We start from the raw sequence: 25,620 nt of genomic DNA, 5'->3' as shown, positions 1-25,620 counted from the left end.
GTCTCCCCAAAAGGGGAGATTTATCGTCTTTTGATTCAGAACTGGCCTCAGATACAATGGAGCCCGGGGAGACTTGTCCTTCTTCCCAGCCACAGCGGAGAGCACAGTGCTGTCCCATCCTGGCCCCGTAATCCACCCCAGCCCCCCGAGGCTCCACCGGGTGCCTGCCCCCCACCCCAGGCCTGCAGAGCCCCCCACCACCCAGGTCAGGACTCTGGTGCTGCAGCTTCTCCTCTGGGCGACCCTGGAAGAGCAGCTGGAGCTTCAGAGGAGGCACTGTATGTGGGGACAGCTGGTCTCCACGCATTCCTTCACGCTGGGCCCAACCCCGCCGGGGCCCTGGCACGGCCAGATTCCACCCAAGCCCTTCTCATATCCTCTTGGCCAAAGGGGCTTCGTGACAAAGCTGAGTTGGACAATGCAGCTGGCCGTGGGCCCAGGGCCAGCACACGCTGCATCCACCGCTTCCTTCACACAAGCCCGGGGCCTGAGCGCTGCTGCTGCGCGGGCTCCTGTGCCAGTCACCGGGGTGCAAGGCCGCCCCTGCTCTCAGGGGCTCTCGCCCTAACCTGCCAGTAGTTACCCGAATAACAATACTGTCAAGGGGCGCCTGGGAGCATCAGTGGTTGAGCGTCTCCCTTCGGCTCGGGTCATGATTCTGGGATCCAGGATTGAGTCCCGCATCGGGCTCCCCACGGGAGCCTGCTTCTCCCACTGCCTGTCTCTGCCTCTCTCTGTGTCTCTCATGAATAAATAAATAAAATCTTTAAAAAAACCAATACTGTCATAAGAGCAATCATTTATCAAGCACCTACTAGATGCCAAGCTCCACACCGGGATTTTTATATACACTATCGCTAATATGCACAAGTTTAGAGATTAGCAATCGCCCCCACTTTACAGATTAGAAAATGAGGTTCAGAGACTTTTTTTTTTCTTTTTTACTCTGTCATTTTTCCATTTATTTAGAGAATGTCCTTCCTATGCCTGACATACAAGCACGGACTTAGTACTAAGCTTTTGATTGAGCTCATAGGTCACATAATACAATGAGATATTTCATTTATCCATTTAACAAATACTTAAGGGCTCTGTTTTAGATGTTAGGGAATACAGTAGAGAATAAAAAAAGAAAAAATCCTCTCCTCATGGATCTGTTTTGGGGTTTTTTTTTGGGGGGGGTTGGCATTTTTTTATTGGAGTTCGATTTGCCAAAATATAGATGCTAAGTAACTCGGTTAGGGTCTCACAGCGAACCGTGTTGGACATAGGATTTAAAAATGGTCTGTTGGACACAAAGCTGACCCCGATGCCCTCGTACCTGGCAGTCCCCCTACAAATGTCCTGAGACCTTCCTTCCTGAGGCTCCCAGGGGCTGAGTTGATCTTCAGGGGAAGAGCTAACTGCAGACATTGCACTGCCTGCCAGGCGGGGAACTAGCCTTCACAAGCAACCGTAGAGCCCCTCAGCGACCTCTGGAGTCCCTAGGGTCACAGTTCAGGGGGCTCGAGTAGCTCGGCCCCCAACTCCAGCCAGCTGTAGTCGCCCCTAAAACCCACTGGGGTATTTCCGCTGGTATACACGGTCCAGTCCCACTTTACAGATGAGAAGGCCAAGGCCAGGACTCAAGAGGTGAAGGTAACCGGCAGAGGTGGAGCTCAGGGACCTGCCCAGTGCCTACCTTCGTTGTGAAGGTCCCCGCCGGGCTCAGTCCACTCCTGCCGGACCACCTCCCGGCGGTACACCACGTGCGTCCTCCCGCCGGCCTCCTTCTCCTGCTGCCCCCACTCCAGGGGTTCTATGAAGTAGTCGCTGCTGTCCGTGCGGATGAGGCCCGCCTGAACCAGGCCCGCCACAAGCGGGAGGACCACAAAGGGGGAGAGAGAAGACGTGTGAATATGCAGCACAGAAGAGGCGAGCATTTGTGAATGCAAATGTGACCACACACGTGCAGACTCTTCCTCTGGGGTGGGGAGGTGGAGGGGGGACGCCGAGCAAGGGGGCCCAGGCCCATTTCCAGCAACGCAGATCCACTTCGTGTCATGTACGCAGGGTTCCATATAACATTTCATTTAAACAAAGGGTTCCAGGGGATCCCTGGGTGGCTCAGCGGTTTAGCGCCTGCCTTTGGCCCAGGGCGCGATCCTGGAGTCCCGGGATCGAGTCCTGTGTCGGGCTCCCGGCATGGAGCCTGTTTCTCCCTCCTCCTGTGTCTCTGCCTCTTTCTCTCTCTCTTTCTATGTCTATAATAAATAAATAAATAAATAAATAAATAAATAAATAAATAAATAAATCTTTAAAAAATATTAAAAAAAAATAAACAAAGGGTTTCAGCCCTTAAACAGGGGATGGGGAGGCAGGAAAGGCTCTGCTGCAGTAAATACACACCCGCACACACACACCGACCAGGGCACAGAATTCCAGCCCCAAAGCCCCATCCTGTAGATTTGCCTCTACCTATAGGAAGACCAGTGGTGGAAAGTTCCTACTGGTAAAGGTTAATTATCCTTTACATTGGTGCTGGTCCCCGGCTCCAATACAAAGGGCTATTATTTCAGATTTAAAGCACGTGTGTGTGTAGACCCGGGACAGCACTTAACACTCGCCGACAATGAAAGAGCCTGGATAAGAGCACAGGAATGCATGCTCTGTTTTTAATCTAATTTTTCGCCTGCATCAAAATATGCCTGTAAAAATAATCAGGTGTTGGCCTTGGAAATAAAAACATTAAAAATATAATTTTGGCCAAGGCCAGCAAATGTGTTATGAGCCCCCGGTGAAAGCAGTAATCACAGAGGCCAATGAGACATGCAACTAGATGTGTGTGAAGACATGTTCAGGGCACAAGCTCCCACCCTCCCCCCAGCGCCAGCTCTAGGAAGCAGTCAGACCAGCCCACCCACCACAGTGCCTGGAAAATAGTAGGCAATCCTTAAGGAATATGGGGGGGGGGGGGAGTTGTTTTGTTTTATAAGATTTTTTTTAAAGATTTTATTTATTTGAGAGAGATAGTGGGCACAAATTAGGGGAGGAGAGGAGGAGAGGGAGAAGCAGGCTCCCCACTGAGCAGGGAGCCTGACAAGGGGCTCAATCCCAGGACCCTGAGATCATGACCTGAGTCAAAGGTGGACACCAAATCAACTGAGCCACCCAGGCGCCCCAAGGAATATATGTTTATTGAATTCCTTCACTCATTTGACAAGTATCTATTGAGCGCCTACTACATACCAGCCGTGCTCCAGACACTGGAGATGCAGCTGTAAACATCAGGCAGTGATTGAAAGAACCATTTTTATAAATCTATCTGACCTTCTTCACTTGAATAGGAGCTGCCTCTTTTTAAAGCAGCCATGACTTGGCACCTGGGTGGCTCAGTTGGTTAAGCATCTGCTTTTGGCAGGTCATGATCCCAGTGTCCTGGGATCAAGTCCCACATCAGGCTCCCTACTCAATGGGGAGTCTGCTTCTCCCTCTACCCCTCCCCTCTGCTTGTGCGTGCTCTCTCTCTCTCTCTCATGCTCCCTCTCTCTCAAATAAATAATCTTTTAAAAAGCAGCCATGACTTTAGGCAACCAAACTCCACCAAATTTTCCCACCTCTACCTGTTCTGAGACGACTTCTCGGGGAATATCTTCTAAAATCTACCGAGCACATGAGTCAGCCACCACCAATCCTCCTCCCACCAAAGCTACTGCAGCTCCTCAAAATTTGGCACTCCTTGCCCCATGTGGCCACCAGATCTCAGGGCCTCACACGAGGGATGCAGTCTCTGGAATGATCCGCACGGCATCGGGCTGGGCTGCAAGGCACAGCCATCCAGTTCACCCCTCCTGTCCACAACTGCGGACCACACAAGACTTTTCAAGATCACCATGCCTGCCCCAGTCTGAAGCTTCAATCCCTCAACCACCTCCCTCATCAGGGGAGCTCTGAACTTGGGCTTGGATGCCTCTAGCAACAGACAGGAGATCTCCCTCCTTCAAGATCTAACCTACTGTGTGCAGGGACCCAGGTCACGTTTTGCTGAGCTGAAACACACTCCCCTACATCCCACCCTTTGTAAACGGTTTTATTATCAGTGACATTAACCACACTATCTGCCACTTATATTTACGTATCTTTTTTCATCTTTACAACAGCCTTATAAGGTAGATACTAATAGTAGATGCATTTCACAGATAAGGAAACAGGTTCAGAAAGGTTACAAAACCCAGTCACCCAGCAAATAAGTGACAGCACAGGCCTCTCCCCAGAGAAGAGTTAGTGAATCCCTATCTCCCCATCCCGGTTACCTGGTAAGGGCAAACACCCGAACCCTGGAATATACGATCTGGGAAATAAGTTTCAAAGCTCTTTATGACTATGGATCTCACAAACCCCAAGGGGACCAAACTGGACCAAACCCCAGGAGTCAAGGATAGAACCTCCCAGCAGTGTTCTTGGTCCACTTTGCACATTGCATCTGGCTCTGACAGGCCATTCTTGCACAGGCTGGGGTGTCCCCTCAGCCTCTGAGATCCTCCTCCTGGAGAGGGGGAAGAGCAGGCGGGCTGGGCCACCAGATCAGGAAGTAGGCTGGGCAGGTCCCTGCCACAGAGCCCTCAGTTTCCCCATCTGCACCACGAGAGGTTTGGCAGACTATCTCCAGCTCTGCCCTGGCCAGGAAACCAGGCACCACTTGGGGCAGACAGACTGGCAACAGGAACTTTCTGGTTCTCTGCCTCCTTGCCAAATGACTCCTGTCTCCCAATTTATGAGATGTTTATATTTCTGAAAAGTGGTGGCTAATTTTAAAGAATCAAATCACATTTCTGTACAAGACATCAAGAAAAGGAGGAAAATAAGTTGCTGGAAAATAAATGGCAGCCCTATCTGTTTTCACCCATACCTCCACCTTCTTCTCTTGGAAACAGTAAGTAAGTAGAAATATATATTAGAAAAGTTCTTAATGCAACACAAACAACAACAAATAGCTGGTTATATCCAGTTGAGCCACATACTATGTGGGCCCTCAGGCCACTTCTCCAAATAGAAACTCTCTAACGTGCAGGCCTGGCCACCATCAGCCAAGCTCTGGACCCCTTTACTACGGCTGCTCCTGAGGGACCTTTCGTGAGACATGATTGGTTGAGGGGGGCCTGGTTGACATTTCCAATATGGCTGGTGACATCACATCAGCTGCAGGGGTAATGCCTTCCACTATATCTTCATCCTGAGGCCTCTAGGCCATGCTATCCCAGATTTTTCAGCCCTGCTTCCCTTCAGGGGAAGCCCCCAGGTCCAGAGGGTAAGTCCGGGGTGCCTGAAGGAGATAGGATCATGTGGTGATGGGGGAGGCAAGCATTGGCTTATCCTTGTATCCTGCCGTAGGTCATAACTGAGGAGGTTCAGCTGGTCATCAGTAGCTGTCTACCATCAGGATGAGGTCCCAAACATCTTAGCAGGCAACTGAAGCCACATTATTTCAGCATTAGTCCATGTGTATATATAAACATGTTTATTCTGAAATTGCATGTACTTGCACATAAACTCTGAGGCAAGGGTAGACTAAGCCAACACATCTCCTGGGAGGCCGCAGGAAGAGACCACCCCCCCACCCCGAAAGACTGAAATATGTGTGCTTGGAAGTGCCAAAGTCTGGGCTGAGACAGGAAAACACTCTGTGCCAGGTCAAGCACAGGGACAATGAGCAAGGACCCAGCCTGGGGTCCAGGCACAGGTAAACGGCGGAGCTCTGAGAGGACAGCCTCAAGGTGCCCCCAGATTCACTAACCTTTGCAGAATGCCCAGGAGGACCTATTCCAAGATGACAGGTCCAATGAAGCCAGGTGAGGGGTAAGCCAGGTCCCCTCTTTCTTCTTCTTCCAAGGTGAGCCTATGTGGGGCCTCCCCAGAGGAGAAAGCAGCAGAGCAGGCCTCCAACCCAACCATCCCATCACCTCCCAAGGAGAGCACATTCTCGGGCCCAAACTGGTTCTGGAAATTCCATTACTAAGGTTTTACTGCCAGCTGTGCTGTCTCAGGTTCTAGACTTCCAGCAAATTCAGCTTAAAACTGTTCCACTGTAGGAAATGAAAGAAAGCCTAGCAAGTAGAGGCTGAGGTGATGTACATAGCTGGGAGTGGCAAGAGAATCTGAAATGGCTTCCCTCAGGTTCACCGCCAGCCCAGCAACCTGCTTCCACCCCCAGCCGCACTCCCTTCCTAGACCACGACACCGGCTGAAACTCAGAAAGCCCCACTGCAGGTGTCTGCGTCACTCCTACCACCGTCCTGCTCACCCAACTCCTGCCCTCTGGCTCCAGCTATTACCAAGCTTCATCAAGACCTCCAGTGCCTGGTCTCACTGCTTTGTCACTGTCGATACCACCACCTCCCCCCACCAAGTCCTCACCTCCCCTCCTACCACCTTAGACTCCTCAGTCTAGATGCATAATAATTCTGTGAACACCTATAGCTCTCTGTCTTTCCCTCCTTCCCACTGTTCCAGAAAAGCCTCTGCCCTTGTTCAACCCAAGCAGTCACCCTCTCCATGTCTGCGTACTGATGGAGAAATGCACACAGTGCCCGCTGGTGTCGTTTGAAATCAGCGGCCACAACTCTGGTGTGAGCATGATGCCAGCTGGCGATTCTCTATTGCACTTCCCTGTTATGTCTGCATCCCAGCTCTCCCAACGGCTGAGGCTCCTAACACTGTCCCCACCTCCTCCTCTCTTGTTTTTAGGGAGTAAACAAGGCCCCATCACACAGGCTGTCCCCTACCCTGCTGCCACCCTATGAACTCCCACCGCTGTGCCCTTCATCACCTCCCGCTCACCTCCATCTCACCTCCTCCACGACTTAGCTCCCACAATTAGTGCCCTGCTTCCCAGCATCACCATGCTCACCCTCTCTTGGATCATTCTTATCGGCCTGAGAACACACTCCAGGATCTCCCATCTGGGAAGCTCCCTCCCTCCCAGCCCTGGACACCGACGGCCAGAGTCTCTGCTCCCCTCCACACTGGATGCGGCCGCTGGGAACATGAACCGATGCAGCCACTTTGGAAAACAGAGTCTAGCAGCTCCACAAACTACTAAACAGTTACCACAGGACCCCACAATTCCACTCCTTGGTACACACCCGAGAGAAATGACAAGTGTCCCCACAAAAACTTGTACACGAATGTTCACCGCAGCCCTACTCCCGCTGGCCAAAAAGGAGAAACAACCCAAATGCCCATCAACAGATGAATAGATAAACAAAAACAAAAAACAAAAAAGAACTGGTCCATGCTCAAACACACATGAATCTTGGAAACATCCTACTAAGTGAAAAAGCCAGCCACAAAAGGCCACATATTATAGGATTCTATCCACATGAAATACCCAGAATAGGAAAGTCTACAGAGACTGGAAGATGAGCAGTTGCCAAGGGTCGGGGTAATAGATTGGGAGCAAGGGTGACACCAAAAGGGCACAGGGCTTCTTTCTGAAATAGTGAAAATGTTCTCAAATTGAATGTGGTGATCCTTACCCAACTCTAGGCACATCGTAAAAATTCACTGATTTGGACACCTGAAATTAGGTGAGCCACATGGCATGAGAATTGTATCTCAATAAGCTGTTAAAAAAAAAAAAGAAACATGATACACCTTCAGGGAAATGCGAGATTTTACAGAGGCTTGTGAACAGGGACACGCACGCACCACGAGGCCACGCAGAAGGACGGTGCCTACGCATGTGCGGGCCGACAGCAGACACCCAGGCACGGAGACAACACACGCGCACTCAGACGACACTCGTGCACGAGACGTGCAGGCCGCCCGTGACCACGGAAGCGTGAGTCAGCACGGCTGGGACGGGGCCCGCGGACGCCGAGGTTCCGTGTAATTCAAACCTGATGTGGAAGCCCCAAGCCGCGGGAGCTCTGCTGCAGCTGGACGGCCAAGGCCTGGGCCCTGGCCAAGGCAAGTCTGAAAGCGGATTCTTCCCAAGCTGTGGCTCCAGGACGGGCAGGAGGAAGGAGCCCTTGGAGGACAGAGCCGAGAGCTGCCAGGCCGATCCTCAGCTGGCATGCCCTGCACGCCTGCCCCACACGGGCAGCAGGAGAACTCCCAGGACAGGCCAAAGTCTCAGAAGAAGCATCAGGAAGCAGCCAGCCCCCACCAGCTGGAGGTAGTTATCCGGGACGACCACTTGCCCCCCCCCACCCCTTCCTGGGGTCACGATCTCTGCAGGCCCCACATCCTGGGAGGCACTGGGCGAAAGGCTCACTAGGCCCTGTCCATCTGCAGCAAGAATCCTTCTCAGGGGATGCCTGGGTGGCTCAGTGGTTGAGCGTCTGCCTCTGGGCTCAGGTCGTGATCCCGAGGTCCTGGGATCGAGTCCCACGTCGGGCTCCCTGCATGAAGCCTGCTTCTGCCTCCGCCTGTGTCTCTGCTTTTCTCTGTGTGTGTCTCTCATGAATAAATAAATAAAATATTTTTTGAAAAATCCTTCTCAGGGGAGAAGCGATGTGGTAGGTGTGCTGGGTAAAGGCAGAGACGCCAGAGCCAGAATCTCTGGGGGCTGACACTCTCAAACCATCATCTTGGACAAGTTACAAAATCCCCGTGTCTCAGGATTACACCAGCACCCATCCTGTGGGCTGGTTCTGAGAAATGCACACGGAACACGCAGAACGGTCCAGCTTGCAGCAAGGACCATGCCCATGCTCCCGTTTGCTGCCAGGACTATCGTCATCACCACTCACGGTGTGCCCAGGAGTCCCAGTGGCTCAGGTAGGGAGCCTATGGCTTCAGTGCTCATAGGGATGGGCATCCCTTGGATGCCCAAAGGAGCAGCATTCCAGAACCATAGGACGGTTAGCCTCTAAGTCCTGCTTCCAATGTGACCTGGCTTTGACCTGCTCATATCCCTGCCCAGAAACGGGAAGAAATAGCTGAGGGAAAAAAAAAAAAATACCATGGGTTGAGTATCCTTAAGGGGAAACGTCCTTAAGGAGAGGAAGTGGCTGTACTGGTTCGGGGCAATTTTAAAAATGACAGAGGACACACCAAAGGTTGGGGGAAATGCACCCAGCTGCTAGGGAGATGTCTCTGGCTGGTGAAGTTGCAGCAATTACCCTCTCTTTAAACACTGAGGTGTTTTCTAACTTTTCTATGATTCCCCATCTGAAAAGGAAAGTCAATTCTGCACAGAATGCTGGCCTACTACAATGAGCCAGTAAACATTATATACGAAGTATCTCTTTTTTTTTTATCTTTTTATTTTTAAAGATTTTATTTATTTATTCACTAGAGACACAGAGAGAGAGAAGCAGAGACACAGGCAGAGGGAGAAGCAGACTCCACGAAGGGAGCCCGATGCGGGACTTGATCCCAGGAGCACAGGATCATACCCTGAGCCGAAGGCAGACGCTCAACTCTGAGCCACCCAGGCGTCCCTATAAGAAGTATCTTAAAGTTTAAAAAAAGGAAATAAACCCCCAATGAAGCTTTCCTTTTCTGTCACCCAGCTTCCCTGCAAGTGGTATAAAGGCTGCATCTGGGAGCCAGGCCCTGCCCAAGCCTCAGTGTCCCCATCTGAAACCAAAGGGTTACTGGCAGGAAGGGAAGTCGTGAGGCCCCGCCCACAGCAGGGCGGTAGCCTCTTCTGGTTCTGTCCTCCTCTGGCCTGGCTTTCCTGGCACCCCAGGCCTGACCCCAACTTTTCCATCAAACACACAGTAGACTTTTCCAGGAGGTCACAGCAGTGGGTGTCACCAATAGATGCCCATTAGAATCGCCAGGGGAATTTGCAGAATTACTGGTGCCAAGACCACACCCCAGACCAACGGATCAAATCTCAGTGGGTGAGGCCCAGGCATCAGGACTTTCTCTGAGCTGCCCAGGTGATTCTCTTGTGCAGCCAGGGCTGGAACCCACTGATCTAAACTCCAGAAGCTTCCCAACGATGGAATGTTTAAGGGATCACCCGTGTTTCACAGAGAGTAGTACCAACTGGGGTCAGTCGACCAGAATCCATTTGCCATAATGCAGGAAACGGGCAAGACAGGGAGGGAACCAGAGGACAATGAGAGCAGGCCCTGAATGAGGAGGGGCTGGGCAGAGAGTGTGGGCAGGCTGCATCACTGCATGCCTCTTGTGTCGTGAGCTGTCCCTGGGCTGAGCTTGACCAAGGAAGGTCCACATTGTTTGCATTTGTGCCTTAGGCGCCGTCTGAGGACCGAACCATCTCCTTCCTTCGAGGGGTGACTCCACTGGGAGTGAAAAATAATTCACCAAAATTGCCCTGAGCTGGGTGGGCCAGAGGAGGGGGCTGTGATCAGCTGGGTGGCCAGCGGCAAGTCGGTGATGTCACGGCCACCCAAGCTGCGGAGTCCACAGTGCAGAGAGTGAGAACAATTAGTAGCAGTGCCTCTCTGATGACGATGAAGGTGATGATTGACTCTGTCCTCTGGCACTGTGGAGAGCAGTGGCTTAGGTCTTCAAAAGCCCGGTAGATATTTTTAAAGGAAGGGTGCTCGCTTTTTATGACACCCCCTCCCCGTACCCCCAGCAGCAGAGGTCCTGGCCCAGGGGCAGGGCAGGGCCTCATCCCTGCAGGTGCTCAGAGACTCCCCTTCTGCAGCAAACTCCCACCCTGGAGCCCAGCCAGAGTTCAGGGCAGACCTTACCAGGCTGGCAGGCACCCCCACTTTCCATTCCCTGTGCCCAGGAGCCACGTGACTCTGAAGTGTCCCCCCGCCATCACCGCCATAGCCCACCAAGCTCGGGCTGGGAGCTGTAGCTGGCCCCCTGCTTGGCCCTGAGTGCCGGCAGTGGCAGCTGCTTCAGGACAAGGAGACAGGAAGCAGCTATCAAATGCCAGGAGGCAGTGTGGCTGCCAGACCCTGAGCTGAGGAGTGGCTCCCTGCACGGAGGCCCTGCAGCCTGATCCCCAGAGCTCAGAGGCAAGGCAGCTGACTGTGGGGCAGCTCCAGGAAGAAGTGCAGCCAGTCGGGCCCCAAGCCGAGGGCCAGCCCCCAGCAGATCACTGGTCCCAGCCAGACCTCCCCTCGGATCCATCCCACATCACCCTGGCCCAGAGGGGTGCTGACTTGATTTTAAGGCATGCTTCCCCTAGATGAGGTCATGCATGTAAGAGTCTGACACACAGCAGGTCCTCTGCGAGTGATAAATGAGGGATGTGGCGGCGGCAGGGAAGGTTCCCTATGCAAGGGGACAGGCATGGGGGGATGGAAAGAGGCATGGGCCTAGTCACCCAGATTCTTGTGCTGGTCCCGGCTCCAGCCCACGAGTGGCCCCTGACCACACACGGCCTCTGGGCTTCACTGCCCTCCTCTGCATGGCGGGGAGGAACCTGGACCAGCTGGGGCACATTACTGTCCTTGCTCCTGACCTATGCTTGGCATCATGAGGTATGTTCAAGATTTCTTAAAACTCTGACACGTCACCAACCCCTGTCTGTGCTAAGCCCTGTCACAGTTACTAGCAACACAAATAAATGACCACAACCTGGCTGCTTGGGCCACTCACCAGGTTCCCGACTCCTGAACCCCTCTGCGAACGCACTTCTAAATCTCTGCCTGCTACTGGTCCTCTAGGCCTTCATCCATTCATGAGATACCTGCTGAGAGGTCCCGCTCTGGGTGCCGGGGCCACATCCCCAAATCCTTCACGTCGAGCTAACATTCTACCAAGTGGTGAGACAGGCAATCAGTAGGTAAAACTGTGGCATCCCAAATGGAAAGAGCTGTCATGAGGGCACCTGGGTGGTTCAGTGGTTGAGCGTCTGCCTTTGGCTCAGGTCATGATCCCGGGGTCCTGAGATCGAGTCCCGCATCAGGGAGCCTGCTTCTCCCTCTGCCTGTGTCTCTGCCTCTCCGTGTGTCTCTCATGAATAAATAAATAAAATCTTAAAAAAAAAAAAAAAAAAAAAGGAAAGAGCCGTGGGGGAGGGGTGCTCCGAAGGAGGGCAGTCAGGGGAGCACTAAGGGAGGGGGGAAGGGAGGTCCCAGTCCCACAGGGAGGAGGGTTGGCAGCCCAGGCCTACTTGGCTCCACCCATGGGTGTGTCACGGGAGGGCTTGGATCCAACAAGACTGCCTTGGCTGCTGTTGGTGATGGACAACAAGGGCATGGATGGAGGCAGGGAGGTCGGTTAGGGAGGCCACAACAGTCATCGCAGAGAGAGGCAGTGTCTGGACCGCCCCACCACTTGTTTTTCCTGTCCAGCTCTGTTTGTTTCCCTTTTGGAATTATTAGCAACAAAACTCCCCCCACCATACCCACCATACCCACTGCAGCCACACACAGGCCCTGTGCCCTACCTGGAACCGCATGTGCTCATGCAGGCCCTACACCTGTGTGGCTGCTGTGAGCTCCACCAGGAATGCCCCTCCAGCCCAGCCCACATGTCACCCCATCATCACTCCACCCTCTGTGCCCCCAGTGGCTCTGGCGGGGCTCTATCCCAATCCAGGGGATCTTCCTGTCTATTCCTCTTTAAAACGTGGGCTTCAGGAGGACAAGTCCCCAGTCATACCAGGGGACCAACTTTAGAATAAAACCCCCTTCAGTAAGCTTCCTTGGGGCCAAGCCTCCTTAACGAACCCCTTTGGGCATATGGCCCTTAATGAGAGACATCTGCTCCCCCATGCGGTGTGGCCCCGGCTTAGGGGGCAACATGTTTTACCTAGAGTCTCCCCATCTAGGGACAATGAATTATGAGGTGACAAAGCACCAAGCACTCAATACACCCAGGCCAGCCCGTTGGGCTACAGAACACAAGGCCCCTTTGGGCTGGAGTCGCTCATTCAGGGTGTGGGCTTCTGACAGCCTCCAGGGGCGGAAATGAACCTCTGCTGTGGGGCGGGGGTGGCTGGGGGGTACGGGCATTTGCTGGACAGATCAAAGGTATAAATATTTGGTTGGCTGAAAAGCAAAGGCTGACAAAAGGCTTCAGGCAACCTGCTGGGAACAGGGTTTGCATTCAGGCCAACTGTGCCCTGACAAACGTTTCCACCTTCAAACGTTCCTCTGAAAGGGGCCTGTTCTACGGGCCCCTCAGCCGAGTTAGGGAAATCAGAAGAAAAGGAGACTGTAGCGTGTTTAATATTGTCTGACAAGTAACATGTACACAACAGCAGCCCACTGCCCTACAATGTCTTAAAAATGAATAAGACAGGGCAGCCCGGGTGGCTCAGCGGTTTAGCGCCGCCTGCAGCCCAGGGCGTGATCCTGGAGACCCGGGATCGAGTCCCACATCGGGCTCCCTGCATGGAGCCTGCTTCTCCCTCTGCCTGTGTCTCTGCCTCTTTCTCTCTCTGTGTCTCTCATGAATAAATAAATAAAATATTAAAAAAAAAAAAGAAAATGAATAAAACAAGTGGTAGTGTCGACTTAGGGCCGAGAAACACCAGAAGGTTTTATTTGATCTTCAAATCCCACTATCCGGGCAGCTGACAATGGCTTTTTTTATTTGGCTCCCCAGGTTTTGGGGAAAAAATGACATGTAAAAGTGGAGCACCCTGCTCTCGAAGTGGGACCCAGGCTCAGGGACCTCCAGGACACGCCCCAGAGAGCAACCGCTGCCCCAACCGCTTTAGCATTTGGGTTCAGGAGCCGTTGCCATGGCTGCTGCATCTCTGGCCAGCACAGGGCTTATGACCTGAGCCACTGTCAACATTTACTCCATCCTCATCCACTGACTCGGGAGAGGCTGAGTGGGATCGTGGGGGGAGCACTGGACGGGGAGTCAGGGGTCCTGACAGTTGCTGTGTGACCCTGGGTGAGTCCTTTCCCCTCCCTGAGCCTCTGCTTCCTCATCTGGAAAGTGAAGAGGGGATCAAGAGGCCTTGAAAGCCTCCTCTGGCCACAGCTGTCTGCACCCGGGCCAAAGTCAGGGTGATATGTGGAAATGACGCTGAGCTGAACTCATCACTGGAGGTTTTCACAACACAAGGATTATTTGTGCTAACAGGAAACCCGGCTGCCAGAGCTGAGGCAGCCTGCAAAGATTACTGTTATCATTGTCGCCCCGGTCATTGTTGTTGTTTCTCAGGCTCTGAAGGCAGGGCAAGGCCTACGCGCTGAAAACGGAATGCCAGGCCTGGCGGATGGCTTGGACACGTCCCACGGCAGGGTCTGGGGAATGCATGTATCCCCTGGGTACCCTCCAAAAGCCCTCCCCCCGGGCCTCTGCCCCACTGAGCAGGGGAGGCCGATGGAAGGCGAGCGCAGCCCCCGCCACACTCAGTGGCCCTCCCTCCAGCCAGCCTGAGGATGCCGGGGAAGGAAAATAAAACCAGCCCCCAGACCAGCCCTCACCGGCTGTGCTCAGGAGGAGCAGCAGTGAGGTGATGTCTGGCTTTCATTCCGTATCATAAATAAGTTATGAACCCGGGGCAGACGGCACGGCACAGCCGGGGGAAGACGAAGGAGGTGAAACTCTGCAAGACCAGACCACCTTGAGGACCGGGAAACTACCCAGGGCCCAGAGCCTGCACCCGCTCAGAGAGACAGGCTCCCTGACGGGACAGGGCCCTCCGGGGAGCAAGAAGAGCGCCGGAACAGGTGACCAGAGGTCTGGAAACAAACCCACTGTGCCTGCCTCACTTTCCGTATTTCTTCCAAGAGATCAACGATAGCGATAAAGGCCACCATTTACTGTTCCAGGCACTCTGGCAGCACGCGTGGTGCCAAGGAATAAAGCTACAAGGTAGGGCCCCCCCACTTTACAGATGTGGGAACTGAGGCTCAGAGGGGTCACGTGACTTGCCACAAGTCAGTGTGGGAGAACGAAGGCAAAGCTGGCGGCAGTCGTCCTGGCCCCGTCCATTTGCCTCTTTGCAGGGGGCTCGGCCTCCTCCTACCCCCAGAGGTGGCATCCAGCCCCCACCCTCGGAAAATCTGGCCTGGCCGTGTGGCTCACGGGACACAGCGAAGCAACATCACACAACTTGCCAGACTGGGCCCCCGAAGGGGTTCCAGCAGGTTCAACCGTGCTGCCTGGGGCACCGGCCTGACCCGGCCACGTGCAATGCCCGCCTTGCCCACCGGAGCCAGGGCGCGGGCGGGGGCTGCCTGGCCAGCAGACATCCCCGGATGTGGGGGTGAGGCCCGCTCGGGCCTTCCGGGCCGGTCCCCCCTCCAGCGGCGTGGTCTAGCCCCTCGGTTTCCCCACGCCGTCTTTCTGCCCAGCAAAACCCGGGCTGCCCGCCCCCAGGGAGCTGGCTGTGGCCCAGGCACCCCCGGCCGACCTCCGGCCTCCGCCTCGGCGGCCCCCAGGCCCTCACAGCCACAGCCAGGAACGGGCCGCAGGGGCTGCACTCCAAGCACGAGGGCTGCTGGCCACTTCCCGGCCCAGGACCCAAGTCAGCCTCCTGAGGGGCCCCCCCAGACAGACAATTTCTTGCTTTCATTCCACAAACATCAATTCCGAAGAGCAGACTCTGAAGAGCAAGCGTGGGCAGGCAGGCTTGTCCTGTACCCCGGGACAGGAGGTGAGCTCTGGCGACAGAAGAGATGAGGAGACCGCAGAGAGCGGGGAGGCTGACGGGCTTGAGGTCACACACCTACTGGGCCCCTGCAGCGGGGCTGTGAGGACCACAGCCGGGAGATGCACACTCAGGGGAGAGCGTGCCACAGCTGACCGGCATGTCTGCCAGGCGTGCAGGGGGGCATATGGCAGTGTGCGTGCCATGCTTGTCATCACTGGCCTGGGGCAGATGGACGGTCAGCCACAGAGAGAATGACAGATGCACTGTCCCTCCTCGTCTACTGGGCAGAGAAGATGCAAATGACCTTGGAAGCAAGTCGTCCACATTCCCTCACCAGGTCTACTCGCCCAGCAGCCACCCAGAGCCCACCCTGAGGCAGGCCTGGGGCCTAAGGACACACACCACCCTTTGGGACAGACCCCACCCCCTTGGGGAACCAAGTGGGACTGTTCCCGGTGGGAATGCAAACCGGGGCCAGGAGCAGGGTGCAGCCTTCGAAAAACTAACAGGCCTGGTGGGGTCAGGACGGGGACAAGACCTCTCTTGAGGGGGATGGGGTCAAGCCAACTAATAGGGTACTCTTGACTTCCTCTTCTTTCCCACCATCCATCCCCTCAGACCCACCAGACTCAACCAATAACCTCACACCATTCCACAGCAACAGCAGAAGCACATCAAGTACCAGGCTAACAGGCCCCTTGCACATAGGACAACTCTACGGAGTGATCTCCATTACAATCTCCACTTCATAGACGAGGAAACCGAGGCACAGAGAGGCCCAGTAACTGTCCAGGGCCACACGGCATGTAAAATCCAGAGCTGGGGTGTCAACCCAGCTATCTGGTTGCAGGGGCCATGCTCTCATCCCCTCACAAACTGCCCCACTGGCAACCCAACGCCTCCAGCTAATCATCCTGCTGTGTCGGGCCCACACGCTATATTAAATAGAACACTGCTGAAAAATAATTATTTCTAATTTCTCTTTCAAATACTCTGAGATCTTGCAAAGCAAAACTGGCACTCCCTTTAAACAGGGCACGTCCTCTCCAGTTTGCCCCAGCCTCACGCCCCCTAGTATGCCCGGCCCTTTCTCTCTCTCCCATTACTCCCTGAAGTCACGACCTCCTGTGCCTCGTGAGCCCCACCCAATGCTCCACACTTAGATAAATGAAAAGATGTACGCTGGTCTCTGGTTTCTGGGAACCGGGTGACTGAGATGGGGGATGCATCAAGCAGAGGGCAGGGGAAGGCCCTGTGGGAGGGGTGAAGGGCAGGAGCAAAGGTGGGGGGCTGCCAAGGGAGGTGTGAACACATCAGCTTGGCTGGGGTGGGGGTGGGGGGCTGCAGAGCAGAAGCCACCGTCCAGGCTGGACAGGCTGGGGGAGCAAGGAGGTGAGACCAGGCCACCCCTGTCCCTCCCAGGGCTGTCAGCACAGCTGTGTGAGGGCAGGCAGCCCACAGGCTAAGATGGATCAAGACAGGCCAGCTGGGTGGCTGGATGAAGGTACCTCTGGACTCTAGGTCTCACACTCCACATCCCCAGGGCAGGGGCGGACAGCTGGGCAGACCCGGTGGCTTCCCAAGATGCTGCCAAGCCAACCCATGCCCCAGCCAGCAAGGAGCAGCCCCCAGAGCAAGAACAGGTGCTGACAGGAACACCAGTGAGCCACCGGAAACCTGCGACAGCATCCTTGCACGGGCATCCTCCCCCAATACTAACGTACCTCTAGCTTGCAAACCTCCCGTGGTTCCCTATGGCTGCAAAGGCAAGTCTAAGCTCCACAGGGAGGCAGAGGTTTTTCCAAACTACATTTTCCCTACTCCCTCTCTGCCATGGAGAGCTGGGATGACTTGCCATTTCCTGAATCCTTCGAAGACACAGGATTTCCTTCCCTGCAGAACGCCTCCAGTTTCTACCTCTTGGCTTTACAAACTCCTGTCGCAGCTTTAAAATGCGGCCCCAGCGTCCTCTCCCCTGGGAAACCTCCCCGGGGCACCCCTCCTTCTCAATCTTCACCTCCAGGCCACCCACCCAGTGCATCATGCTTCACTACATTCCCACAAAACACTCAAATGCAGTGTGGCCTGTCCTGCTTCGTTCATACTGCGCACCGTGCACGCCTGCCTTCTCTTTAAACTGTGGGCTTCTGGAGTACACGGAGGCACGGCTGATTTCATCCCGGCACCCCCAGGACCTGGTCAAGGGCTGGGCTCTGGGCAGGGGCCCACAGATTGTTAACATAATGCTCCACTGAGCCTCTCAGTATCCCTGTCCTGGAAGGCATGTGGGGTTAGATCAGATCGGTCGTGATGCTCACACGTCCATGCGTGGAGCAATCGGCCAATCAGACTGAGAAGATTGCCAAGGCAGAGGGAAGGCAAGGGCTTGGCCAGCCCGGGGACCAGAGACGGCCTCAGACTCGCGCCAGAGAACAGTGTTCATCTACATACCGTTGCAATACAACAGACTCCAACAATATTTACAGTGTTTTGCACTATTAATAATAACTATAATTACTGGAGTAATTACTGTAGAGAAGTAATAAATGTTAGTATTAAGAACCACGGAGACCCCACCATATACCAGACCCTGAACCTTTTTTTTTACATTCTCTTACCTAATCCTCTGAACAATCCCACAGGTGGTTGCTCTTCCCCGACTCCTTAAAGATGAGGCATCTAAGCACAGAGGGATTTAGAAACTCATTCAACGTCATGCAGCTAGTCTGGACCGGAGCAAAGAGACCCCACAGTCTCCGCCACCCTAGACTGTGTCCCTGTAATTACTAACAACACCTCTCTCAGGCCCTTCTGCTGGCCAGCCACATTTTGTAACAGCTTTATTGAAGCGCAATTCATATACCATACAATTCACCCATTTAAAGTGTAGAATTTAATGGCATTTAGTAAACGCACAGAGCCGTGCAACCACCACCACAATCAGGACATTTCATCACCCCATAATGAAAGCTGGAACCCTGTTACCATCCATCCCCATCCGCCCCCTCCCCTGCTATAATCCCATTCCGCAGACAAAGGACTGAGGCTCAGAGAGCTGGTGTGATTGGTACAACAGGCTGGGGTAAGAAGCAGGGCTGGGACTCAGGCCCCCCCTGCCCCTCCTCACACAGCCTGCCAGGGGTCTACTCTGTAACCCGTTAAATATGCAGGATCTGCAGAGGGTGGAAAATGGAACCAGATGGTGACAAAGCTTACACGTGCCTTCTGCTTCCACATCAGGCCTGTGACTCACGGAGTCGCTGAAGGCAAAAGGGGGGATGCACAGCACAGCCAAGTCCCCATCACCCCAGTGCAGGGGCAGTGAGGCCCGGGACCCAGAGAGGCAGAAATGGCAGTTGGCCAGACCCTTTCAGGCAGTCTGGGCTCTAGATTGTACGTGGGGTCTCTACTCTGCTGGCCCCATTGCTGTGCCCCACAATCTCTCCTGGACCTACAAAGAACTGGCCCCGACCCCAGGGCTCCATGTTCCTCCCAGGAATTCAGAGCATGGCTAACGGAGGTCCGTTCTATACTTGGCCCCCAGCCAACAGGCCCTCAGAGGCTGGAGGTCACAGCAGTATCGGAGGAACCACCTCACTGATTGGCTGGGCTCCCCGAGAAAGGCTCTGGACAGCGGTCTATCAGGTTGCTGCTGCTGCCTGGGCACATTCCCAGTGGGGGACCCTAGGGTCTGACAGCTGCCCCTGGCCCCGAGGGAAAACACTCTGCAGGTAGAACATGGCCTCCCCACATCTCTTATTCCCTTCCCCCAAACATTCTCAAGCCTGCCCTGGGTCAGTCATTCTTCCTGCTGGCCAGAGGCCCAGCACTTTCTTTCATGTTTATAATGTTTTAACAGTCTTGAGCCAATGCCACCTCCTTCGGGGAGCCTTCCTAGATGCCCTAACCAAAAATTGGTCCTCCTGCAGCCTCACACAGGATTGTAATGTGTCTGCTTTTACATCTGGGTCCCCATTATCCTACAAACTCATCCAGGGCAGAGGTCCTGGCTTCCTCATCCCTAAGTCGTTCGTGACCCCCCTCCCCACCGCTGTGCCACACCAGGCTCTTCAGAAGAACAGGTGGGAAGTGAGGTGAAGTACCCAATCCTCAGTGTTAGCATGAATTAACCCCAGTGCACAGAATCCTCCCAGTATCTGTCCCAGTGCCCATGGCTGAGTGACTCTATGGGATGGCAGGAGATGGCTGCCCCCCACCGCAGGTTCCAGTTGGAAATGAGGATCAAGCCCCCAGTTTAGACATGGCACTTCTCACCAGAGTAGCTAAGATCCAAATGGCTGCAGTCTGTCCACACAAAGAGGTCTTTGTTCAAGACCTCACAGTTGGAAGATTTGCTCAGCCATGAGGGCCATGCTCAGGGCTGATGTCTTTCCTCGCTGTACCTGCAATGCAACCCTGGTCTGGCACAGAGCAAATCCTAGGACCAGCCAGGGAGGGAGGTGTCAGCTATAGGTTTATTTTTTTTATTTTTATTTTTTTTTCAGCTATAGGTTTAGAGGGGTCTGGCTTCAAACTCCTTCAGCAAGGCCTGCCCGTGTCACAAAAGCACCAATGCTAGAGCTGGAAGGAGCTCTGAGCCAATCCATTCCAGCCTCTGAGATGTACCCAGGAGGCAAGTGGAGCCCAGAGAAGGCAGGCAGCTTGCTCAGGGTCACACAGCCATGTGCCTCCGACTCCTCCCAGCTAACAGGCTGCCCCACTTCCACTCTGGGCTCCCTCTCTTATCCTGCCCTTCTCTCAAGGTCAGGCCAAGGCCCACCTTTCCAGTGTATCTCCTGGGATGATCCCCTCCAGCTCTCACTCAGGCTTCCCTCTGACCAGGATACCCTTCCCACCCTCTGGCCCCAGAAAACTTCCACTCACCCTTCAAGGGCCAGTTCAAATATCACCTTCTCTGGCACCAAAGACAACATTCACTTCCATCGACAGTACCATCCCAACCATGCTTCAGAAAACCAAAAAGTTAATGCTGAAATTACTAGAGGGGTTTCTCCTGCTTGGCACCCAAGTTCCTTGAGGTCAGGGACGGGTCTCTGCAAAGCAGGGTAAAGGCAACATCTGCATACACACCACATGCAACTGAAGGGCTTTACAAACTATAAGGTCCTGTGCTACCAGAAGCTGTCTGCATTATCTTCAGATCTCCCTGCCATGGCTCAGTTTCCTGCACGTGACCCACCAGGGGCTGGGCCTGCAGTGGGAAGGGCTCCCTGTTGCTACTAGTCTGTGTGTCACTTTTTTTTTTTTTTAAGATTTTCCAGTTTTTAATTTGAGAGAGAGCGCACGTAAGCGAGAACACGAGCAGGGGGTAGGGGCAGAGGGAGAGGGAGAAGCAGACTCCCCGCTGAGCAGAAGCCTGATGCAGGGCTCAGTCCCTGGACCCTGAGATCATGACCTGAGCCAAAGGCAGTAGCTTAATCAACTGAGCCACCCAGGCGCCCCTCTATATGTCATGTTCATTTTCTTAATCCCCCTGAGGGCCTTGCCCATCGCCAATGGTCAGTACATATTTTTTTAAGAAAGAATAACTTCGGGACTTGAGGTACTGAGGAAATTGTGGTTAAAATCCAAAGACCACATACAGATAGGGAGTTAAATCTTATCAGAGATGCATTGTGGCCCATGTGTCCAAAGATGGCTCAGCTAGGTCACTATGAACAGCCCCTTGCTCTCATGGGACAGGGTAGCTTTCCAGAATGGGATGGAAACGAGGAAATCCCTGCCCCGGGGAGGTCTCTGCGCTGGGCTGTGCCTGGGCACTGGCTCGGGAGACAGCCACGAGCAGAAACGGTGGCCTGGTGGCAAGCAAAGACTGTGGACAATTACATCGTAATGGTGTTGCTCATCCACTGACCCCTTTGCTGGGGCCCCGGTGTACTTTTACAGCGGTAGCAGAAGTGGGAGATGCAGGCCTGTCACTGAACGGCCGACAGCCTCAGGGGCTGAGGGCTGTGGGAGTTCACCATGTAATTCAGTCAAGCCACTGGCCTGCACCAGGACTTTCTGTCTCTCTGTCTGCACCGACACTGGATCCCTGGGTGACTACAAGCAGCCCTTGGATTTTCAACCCAAACTGCGGCCACAGAACAGCACTAGCCAGCAGCCTTCAGCCGCACAAACCCGCTGATCCAGGGCAGGTGGCAGGCAGCCAAGGCTTGCCCTGGAGTCAGGACAAGGCCTCAGGACAACCTGGGTTTCTCAAAGTCTGCCTAACAGAACCCTTCTGTTCCAGGTAATTCCGGCATCCACTCCACTTTGAGAACCAACCACTGCCAAGACCATTCCTCTCAACAGGACCTCTATCACCTCCAGTGAGACACAAACCGCTTCTTTGGAAAGCAAAAGATGTATTCTTTTCATATATGTATCAAGGGCAGATACACATACAATTTATAAACAGATGTGCAGCACATCTGTGGTATTAAAATTTCATGGAGGAAGGCAGTTAGAGAAAAAAAAAATGGCTAAAAAGACTCCTCAGGGGTGGCGGTGATAATGAAAAAAAGATCAAGAAGCACTGGCCCAGACAAAGGTAGTGTGACATTCAGCAGGAAGACACCTGACAAGGATGGGAAGACAGTGAGAAGTGCTTGCAGCCCTGCTAGTAAAGAAAGACCCCCTCTCTCATCCCCAATCTGACTCATCCCTCACTTATGGCCAAAGCACAGAACAAGGGGGTCCTTGTGGCTGAGGTCCCGGGACACATCAGCTCATCCCTGACAAAGTAGAGGCCAGAATGCCCATCAGGGTCCTGGGACCCGTCACACAGGCTCACAAAGGCCCAAAACACGGGGGGATGGAGTCACATCCCAGCACGAGTCAAGCTGCAGATGGGGGGCCACCCCTGGCTTTCTGGTTTGCAATAGGTAGCCAATGAGCAGGGCGTCCTGAGCTTTGGAGGAAGAAACAGGTCCTGAGAAAGGGAACTCACAGGGCAGAGCACTGGGAAAGAGCAGGCTGGCCTTAGGACCAGAGACAGTGGGGGATGAGAAGGACATAACAGTAAGAATCATAACAGCAGGGGCACCTGGCTGGCTCAGTGAGTGAAGCCTCTGCCTTCAGCTCAGGTCATAATCTCAGGGTCCTGGGATTGAGCCCCGTGTCGGGCTCCCTGCTCAGCAGGGAGTCTACTTTTCCCTCTCCCTCTGCCCCTCTCCCCACTCATGCCCATGCTCACTCTCTCAAATAAATAAATCAATAAGTCCTTAAAAAAAATCATAACAGCAGCTCATCACGCCCACAGAGCCTTGACCCCATGCCAGGCAGGTGCCAATCACCAACCATCTGCCCGGTAGGGTAAGGTAGGTCCTATTATCATCACTACCACATCAGCTTCATGAGGACAAGGACCACGTGTACCCACGCCCTGTGGCGTCCCCCGGAGCCTGAACAGTGCTGAGCATAGGGGACACACCAAGTAAGTACATGCATTATGAATAAATCCTCGCTTCACGGATAAGGGAGAGCAGTGCAGAGAAGGTGAGTAATATCTCCGAAGCCTCACGGCCAACGAGTTCAGCCAGGACTGAACCCCAGCAGAGCCTGCCCTCCTTACTCCTGCATGTGTCTGGGCTCAGAGAAGCGCCCTTGGCAAGCTGTAGCTCCCCTGTGTCCATGGATGGTGAGGGAAGGAACAAGGCACCATCCTAACCAGGCCCTGCACACTTGCTAAGTGTGAACCTTGTGGCCAGTGGGGTATGCAGAGCTCATGGAGGCAATGAAGCCCGTGGCCCAAACCACACATTGTGCCCCTAGGAGTCCCAAATACAGGGGAGTCCAGGAGAAAATAGTCGGATGGGTTCAGGTAGCCTGGGCAGGGGGCAAAAGGAAGCTTGATGAAAGGCTTGTCCCTTACCAATCCGTCGCAGTTGCTGATGGCGACAGCTGCCCCGGGCATGCCCATGACATCCCCGGTGTAGACACACTCCCGCCGCAAGGGCTGACGGAATAGCTCCCGAAAGTCCTCCTGCCACTCCACCGAGGCTCCGGGCACCACCAGCCGGCGGTTGGGCCGCAGGCGCAAATGCAGTTCCTCCCCAAACACGGTAACGTTGAAATAGAGGGAGGAGCGCCCCACCCGGCCGGGCTGCAGGCTCGCTCCTTCTGGGCGCCGGAGGCTGCGGGCCACCCGGAGGTGACCGGAGGGCGACTGTGCTGCCGGTGGCCCCTCCACTACCCCACTCCCCGTGGAGGCTGCCGCTGGCCTGGACAGCACGTGAGAGAGGAAGCGTCCCCGAAAATCTGTGCTGCATGGCACTGTCACATCATAGTCACTGAGCTTTCTGGAGAGACGTGGTTCTGCTGAAAGTAAACAAGGAGTTTTATCAACGTAGCCTGTGCAAAGGTAAGCCGGGGGTGGGGTGGGGTGAGGTGGGATGGGGTGGGGTGGGGTGGGATGGGGGGCAATTGTACGGGGGCGAGGGAGCGCTCTGCAGCCCTGAGCGTCACCTTGGAGGGACCCCTTAGCCCAAGTTCATCCAATACTCATCCAGAGCTTCTGGACTCTGCACTTGGATGAATGGGGTCCAAGTTCTCTGTGGACAAAACTTGCTCCCTGTAGTCCCCAAGGCCCTGTTAAACTTAACAGAAGAAATGAGGCCAGAGTCCTGTCTGTCACTCAAGCAACGAGCCTTCCAACGTTGGGTACTACTGAGGGATGGGCTCATGTTCCCCGAAAGCCCCCAGGGCACAGAGAGGGATGGCGGGATCTGCCCCAACTCCCTGGGCGCAGCGCGCTGAAGTCACTCGCGAGCCCAGCCTGGGGTAGGGCCCGCCTCGCCAAGCTCTCTGAACACAGCTGGCAAAACAAACACACCTAGAAACCCAGGGGATCCTGGGCACGTGTCAGGGAGAAAGGAGGAGCAGCAGAGGGGAGGGAGGCAATACAGGTTCTATATTCTTCCAAGTTTAGAAAGAGAACTTTTTAAAATAAACAGAGGCTTGCAGAGATTTCTACGTGGCCCAGCACCAAGCCCGGTAAATATAGATCTTCAAAAATAAAAGGAGACGCGTGGGGTGACCTGCCCACTCGGACTGAATTAAGTGTGAGGTCACGACCCCGTGCTCCAGGCCGCATGCCAGCAGCGAGGTCCTCACACAGCTCTCCCTGAGCCCGGCCAGGCCCAGCAGGAATGACAGCTCGCTGGCTCCCAGGCGTGGTGATTCAGGGACTGGAGTCTGAGGGATTTTCAATTCCGCATGGCTCGATCTCTCGCCTCCCTGGCCCCCTTCATGCTACTGATGAAGCCTAGAAAATGAGGTCTCCTGAAAACCCCCCATGCCGGAGGCAGTTCAGGTGGGGGAGTGCAGACTCTCCCCTGGCTTTACTCATTAAGACCCCCCCAAGATCTCTGCTACAGAGACCCCACTCCAGGTCATGAACAGAGCTCAGACAAGCAGGCACCCTGCCTGGAAATGACCAGCCCCCCCCCCCCCCCATGCTCACAGCCACAGCAGGTGAGGGTGCGGGGTGTCTGGTCGGTGTGTGTGAGAGGGAGAGTGTGTGCACAGAGCTCGAGAGCGCCGGAGGAGAGGGCTGTGCGCGTCTTTCCGCGCAGGAGCGTGAGTGCCAGGTGCTCCCTGGGGTGCGGGGCAACCACCTGCCCGCTTGATCCTGCGAGGCTGAGACCGTCAGACACGCGCACACCAGCTGGAGACAGTGAAGACACGGAAAGTAAAAGGCACCCAGGACAGAGCCAGACCAAGAGTGTGCGTGCGTGTGTGAGTGAGACAGAGAGAGAGAATGCAAAGCAGAGAGAGTGCGAAGTACAGAGACAAAGGCCAATGTCCAGCCCCCTGAGAAGAGACTCCATAGCCCCAAAACCTCTCCCGGGGCTTCTCCCCACCGCTTGTGCCAGAAAGGAAGAGCAATCGTGGGTCAGCGCTCGCGACGTGGGGGAAGAAACGAGCTCCAGCCCCGGGCGCGCACCGCCTCCCACCGGCTGCAAGGCTGCCCCGGCTCCTCGGGGCGCCCCCCACCCCGGGCCAGCCTGACCCCCGCGCCCCGCGCCCCGCGCGCCCGCCCTGCACGCACCTGGGGTCGGGCTGCCCGCGGCGGCGCAGAGCGCACAGTGCAGGGGCAGCAGGCAGGACAGCAGCGCGCGGAGCCGAGCCAT

At 54.7% G+C, this 25,620-nt stretch overlaps 1 protein-coding gene across 2 annotated transcripts in view; it reads right to left on the bottom strand.

The window, feature by feature from the left end:
* ADAMTS14 (ADAM metallopeptidase with thrombospondin type 1 motif 14) overlaps positions 1-25,620 on the bottom strand; it is a 78,227-nt gene extending 52,607 nt beyond the window's left edge. For both annotated transcript variants that reach the window (XM_072823450.1, XM_072823451.1), the window contains exons 1-3: positions 25,539-25,620; positions 23,361-23,803; positions 1,682-1,838 (exon numbers count right to left, since the gene is read on the bottom strand). In XM_072823450.1, the coding sequence (XP_072679551.1) occupies positions 1,682-1,838; positions 23,361-23,803; positions 25,539-25,620 (682 nt within the window). The remainder of the gene's footprint in view (positions 1-1,681; positions 1,839-23,360; positions 23,804-25,538) is intronic.

The sequence above is a fragment of the Canis lupus genome, chromosome 4, assembly GCF_048164855.1.
Source record: "Canis lupus baileyi chromosome 4, mCanLup2.hap1, whole genome shotgun sequence".
Lineage (NCBI taxonomy): Eukaryota > Metazoa > Chordata > Mammalia > Carnivora > Canidae > Canis > Canis lupus.
The sequence above is the reverse complement of the archived record's forward strand: the minus strand, read 5'-3'. Positions and strand labels throughout refer to the sequence as shown.